At 46.1% G+C, this 5,000-nt stretch overlaps 1 protein-coding gene across 1 annotated transcript in view; it reads right to left on the reverse strand.

Annotated features, from left to right (window-relative positions):
- Positions 1-5,000, reverse strand: part of LOC112235415 (ephrin-A2-like) — a 204,841-nt gene that overhangs the window by 132 nt on the left and 199,709 nt on the right. The window contains exon 4 of the mRNA XM_042323007.1: positions 1-847. This exon is cut by the window's left edge and continues 132 nt beyond it. Within this exon, the coding sequence (XP_042178941.1) occupies positions 720-847 (128 nt within the window). The 3' untranslated portion in view covers positions 1-719. The remainder of the gene's footprint in view (positions 848-5,000) is intronic.

The raw sequence follows: 5,000 nt of genomic DNA on the forward strand, positions 1-5,000 counted from the left end.
ATACTACTGTATAATACACTGTAACAGAATGAACATGTACAAGTGGGACATTACTGAGCATAATCAAAGCACAAAGACTCAAAGAGAAACACAAACAGTCCGAAGATGAAGATGCACATGAGAGGGTGCTTAAGTGGAGAAGACGTCACTGTCGACGTCAACAGTCACTGTCGACCATCCAGACACGTAGGAGGGGAGTTTGTGCTCAGTTCGGTTCAAAACCCCATCCATTTCTTGCACATCCCAGCGCTCCTCTGCAGCTGGGAGGCTATTTTTGTAAAGAATTTAAGGAACTCCTTCCTGCCTTTAAGGGACTCCTTCCTGCCTTTAAGGGACTCCTTCCTGCCTTTAAGGGACTCCTTTTTGTCCTTAAGCGACTCCTTCCTGGTCCCCAGGACTACTCCACTTTATAGCCAACCTGGACTTGAGCTGTAAGCTGAGGGTCAGAAGCCAGAGGTCATGAAGCAAGGGTTACGCTGAGGAGTTGGAGGGTTCTGAGGGAGGGGCAGTATGAGTTTACAGTGTCCAGATGGTGCATATCGAGGGGTTGAGGGTGGAAGGTGGAGGAGAGTAGACTGATATGGGAGGAGGAGAGGACAGGCGTGGGGAGAGGGTGTGTGGAAGAGGCATGTCTCCTCGCAGGGGGCAGAGGCGAAATGATTTGATGGGAAGTCGGGTGGGGGCTGTTTCAAGGGGGTAAGGCCGGCGGGCCCAAGATGTTATGATGAGGACACGAGAAGCGTGAGCAGCATGGCCAGCATGAGGGAGAGGCAGGGGGCGGCCACGCAACAGCCACCGGTGCTGTCGTCTGTCAGGAAGGGCTCTGGGGACTCATACACTGAGTCATCTGAGAGAGAGAGAGAGAGAGAGAGAGAGAGAGAGAGAGAGAGAGAGAGAGAGAGAGAGAGAGAGAGAGAGACAGAGACAGAGACAGAGACAGAGACAGACAGAGAGAGAGAGAGAGAGAGAGAGAGAGAGAGAGACAGAGACAGAGACAGAGACAGAGACAGAGACAGAGACAGAGACAGAGACAGAGACAGAGAGGGACAGACAGACAGGGAGAGGTTATGCTTCAAACAGGTTGCAATCTAACGATCTAATACAGTCAAATCCTTGTGCAGTTTCAATCTGGCTATATCTGGGCTTTGTCAAAAGCAAACACTGGCAAAGCCTACATTGACTCCTTTTGGTTCTTTTCTTTCCCGTGACCCAGATATATTCTGACAATAGTCATACATACACGTGTGATGTTTACACCTCCTACTTTCACTGTCATCTCCAACGTTGACACGGGCAGAGTGAGAAGCGCTACATGTTGTTGACAAGTCTGCACTGGGAGACTAGTCTTGAAGACACGAGTCACACCAATAGAGAGACAGACAATCAAACAGTGGGCGGGGCTGACTCCAGGAGAGTTGAGGTGTGAGGCTCACGGTGTCTTAAAAGGTACTCGGTACTGGCATATTTAATGTTAAAACACCTCAACTCCCTCTCCTTACAGCTGCCATGAGGAACAGCTTTCTGATTCTGGAATACCTGACTAAATATAAAACAGTTGGCCGTTTCCATTCCGCCAAAATACATTACAAAAAAAGGGGGGGGGGGGTTCTGGGAAAAACCAAGGTTAACCCCGGTCTCCCAAACAAGATTAGGATTGGACCCTCTCAGAGCAGTTGACAATAAACATTCACATAGCAGACTTAGGGAAAGGAATTCTAAGGGTTTGGGCAGAGGCTGGATTGAGGCTAGGCCTGGTTGTTTTGTATAATAAAGGTCTTTAACAGAAAGGTCCCCACATTCTCCACCATACTGCAATTGGAAATATACACACACATATACATATATATATTTCACAATCTCCAACCCACACAGGATCCGTCCGGCCAACTTCCAAGCAAACCCACACCGAAATCTACCTGTGAATTGGGGCGGCAAGAGCCTAGTGGTTAGAGCATTGGACTAACAACCGAAAAGTTGCTAGATCGAAACCCTGAGCTGACAAGGTAAACTGTCGTTTTTCCCCTGAACAAGGCAGTTAACCCACTGTTCCTAGGCCAGTTAACACACTGTTCCTAGACCAGTTAACCCACTGTTCCTAGACCAGTTAACCCACTGTTCCTAGACCAGTTAACCCACTGTTCCTAGACCAGTTAACCCACTGTTCCTAGGCCAGTTAACCCACTGTTCCTAGACCAGTTAACCCACTGTTCCTAGACCAGTTAACCCACTGTTCCTAGACCAGTTAACCCACTGTTCCTAGACCAGTTAACCCACTGTTCCTAGACCAGTTAACCCACTGTTCCTAGACCAGTTAACCCACTGTTCCTAAACCAGTTAACCCACTGTTCCTAGACCAGTTAACCCACTGTTCCTAAACCAGTTAACCCACTGTTCCTAGACCAGTTAACCCACTGTTCCTAGACCAGTTAACCCACTGTTCCTAGACCAGTTAACCCACTGTTCCTAGACCAGTTAAACTGTTCCTAGACCAGTTGTTCCTAGACCGGTTAACCCACTGTTCCTAGACCGGTTAACCCACTGTTCCTAGACCAGTTAACCCACTGTTCCTAGACCAGTTAACCCACTGTTCCTAGGCCGTCATTGAAAATAAGAATGTGTTCTTATTAACTGGCTTGTCTAGTTAAATAAAGGTAAAATACATATTTTTTAAAATCCCGACTTAATCCCGGAATCCAATAAATGCGTTTCTCCTCCAGATATTCAGAGAGAGCAGTGCACATTACAGAGCCAGAGTTCGTAACGATGTCAATATAACAACCCATCATTAGTCACTGGACTATTCTTTCAACAGTGTACTATTTATTATAGATGCTAAGGTTATTGAAATGTGCCTATAGCATAGGATTCCCTATAGGATTCATATTTATTACGATGTTTACATACCGTATATAATGTAATTGTATGTTCAAACAATAAAAGTTGTGATGCAAAACGACTATAACACATAAGGAGCAACAAAAACAACAGAGACAAAAATGCTATCATGCAAAATGCCATGGCAACAAAAGAAAAGGACAATGGAGACGCTCCATAATAGACAGACTGTGATTTTCAATGATCATGTCATTGTTTTTTAACTGCCTTGGGAAATTGATCACCTCTAACATGTTTATTCGCAATTATACAGAGATAACGTAACGACACGACCAGTCAGGTTAATAAACTCCAAGTGGAAATCACCAGGAAATTACACTGTTCCAAATATTGACACAGTAGTTTAATAGCTTTCCTTTTCTCCAAAGGCTTCGTACAAACAGCTTAAAATGAATGAATGCCTTCTGTGAGTCAGAGAAGGAACATACAACTGCAGACGGAATTTCTTTCTGGGAGGGGGGGGGAGCTGTCTGCCTTCATTGAGCTGCCTTTAAAAGCAACTGGATAAACAAACAGCTGAAATGAAACCTGTCCATTCAAACCCTACAACAATGCACATGGAAAGGCAAAGGCCTGCAGTACAAGAGCACTAAATATACCGTATAAAAAAATACAACACATGTAACCCCTAATATAACCAGGTAAATTGACTGAGAACACATTCTCATGTACAGCAATGACCTGGGGAATAGTTAGAGGAGAGAGGAGGGAGGGGTTTATTAGGTGGCCATGATGGTATGAGGGCCAGATTGGGCCGTACCTTGTGGGTACATCCTAACTACTCCATAGTGACCCGTAAGGTTTTGGAAGCACATTGGACGTGTATAACCTGTCCTCAGGAGATTTACTACAGCAAAATGATTCTTTAAAGAGCAGTGGAGAATGTCACCTCGCAACAACGCTGGTCTGAGGTTACGCCAACTTTAAACCTCATGTTTATGGTTGGGCTGGGTCAATACCAGGATCACAATATTTTTTCCATGGCAAAAATGAAAACACGAAGCAGGTCAAACTCTTTGGTCCTTTAAAAACGTGCAGTATGTAAAGTATTGTGTTCTATAGCTTGGAAAATAAATACATGCGACTGGACGACAACATAATGATGTTTGTTGCCAACATTAGGACTGTTTTCCTGTGTTTTGTTTGCTTGCCACAATACTAAGGAGTATCATGATACGGGTATTGTCCCAGCCCTAGTTTATGGCCAGTACCTGCTCTGCTGCCTGCTTCTGCAACAGATCTCTGTGGGAGCATCGGGCTTTGGTGAACGATGACTAGTTGGAGGTCAACAGATCTCTGTGGGAGCATCGGGCCTTGGTGAACGATGACTAGTTGGAGGTCAACAGATCTGTGTGGGACACCACAGCATCGGGCTTTGGTGAACGATGACTAGCTGGAGGTCAACAGATCTCTGTGGGAGCATCGGGCTTTGGTGAACGATGACTAGTTGGAGGTCAACAGATCTTTGTGGGAGCATCGGGCTTTGGTGAACTATGACTAGTTGGAGGTCAACAGATCTTTGTGGGAGCATCAGGCTTTGGTGAACGATGACTAGTTGGAGTCAACAGATCTCTGTGGGAGCATCGGGCTTTGGTGAACGATAACTAGTTGGAGGTCAACAGATCTCTGTGGGAGCATCGGGCTTTGGTGAACGATGACTAGTTGGAGGTCAACAGATCTCTGTGGGACACCACAGCATCGGGCTTTGGTGAACAATGACTAGTTGGAGGTCAACAGATCTCTGTGGGACACCACAGCATCGGGCAGATCTCTGTGGGAGCATCGGGCTTTGGTGAACGATGACTAGTTGGAGGTCAACAGATCTCTGTGGGAGCATCGGGCTTTGGTGAACTATGACTAGTTGGAGGTCAACCGATCTGTGTGGGACACCACAGCATCAGGCTTTGGTGAACGATGACTAGTTGGAGGTCAAAGTTTGGATCGCTATCTGGCCCACGTCAGATTAATTATTTCCACCAGACTGTGAAAGCAGTAGCATCTACCTCTGACTGCAGTGTGTGTGTGTGTGTGTGTGTGTGTGTGTGTGTGTGTGTGTGTGTGTGTGTGTGTGTGTGTGTGTGTGTGTGTGTGTGTGTGTGTGTGTG

Source organism: Oncorhynchus tshawytscha, linkage group LG06 (genome assembly GCF_018296145.1).
Source record: "Oncorhynchus tshawytscha isolate Ot180627B linkage group LG06, Otsh_v2.0, whole genome shotgun sequence".
NCBI classification, from domain to species: Eukaryota; Metazoa; Chordata; class Actinopteri; order Salmoniformes; family Salmonidae; genus Oncorhynchus; species Oncorhynchus tshawytscha.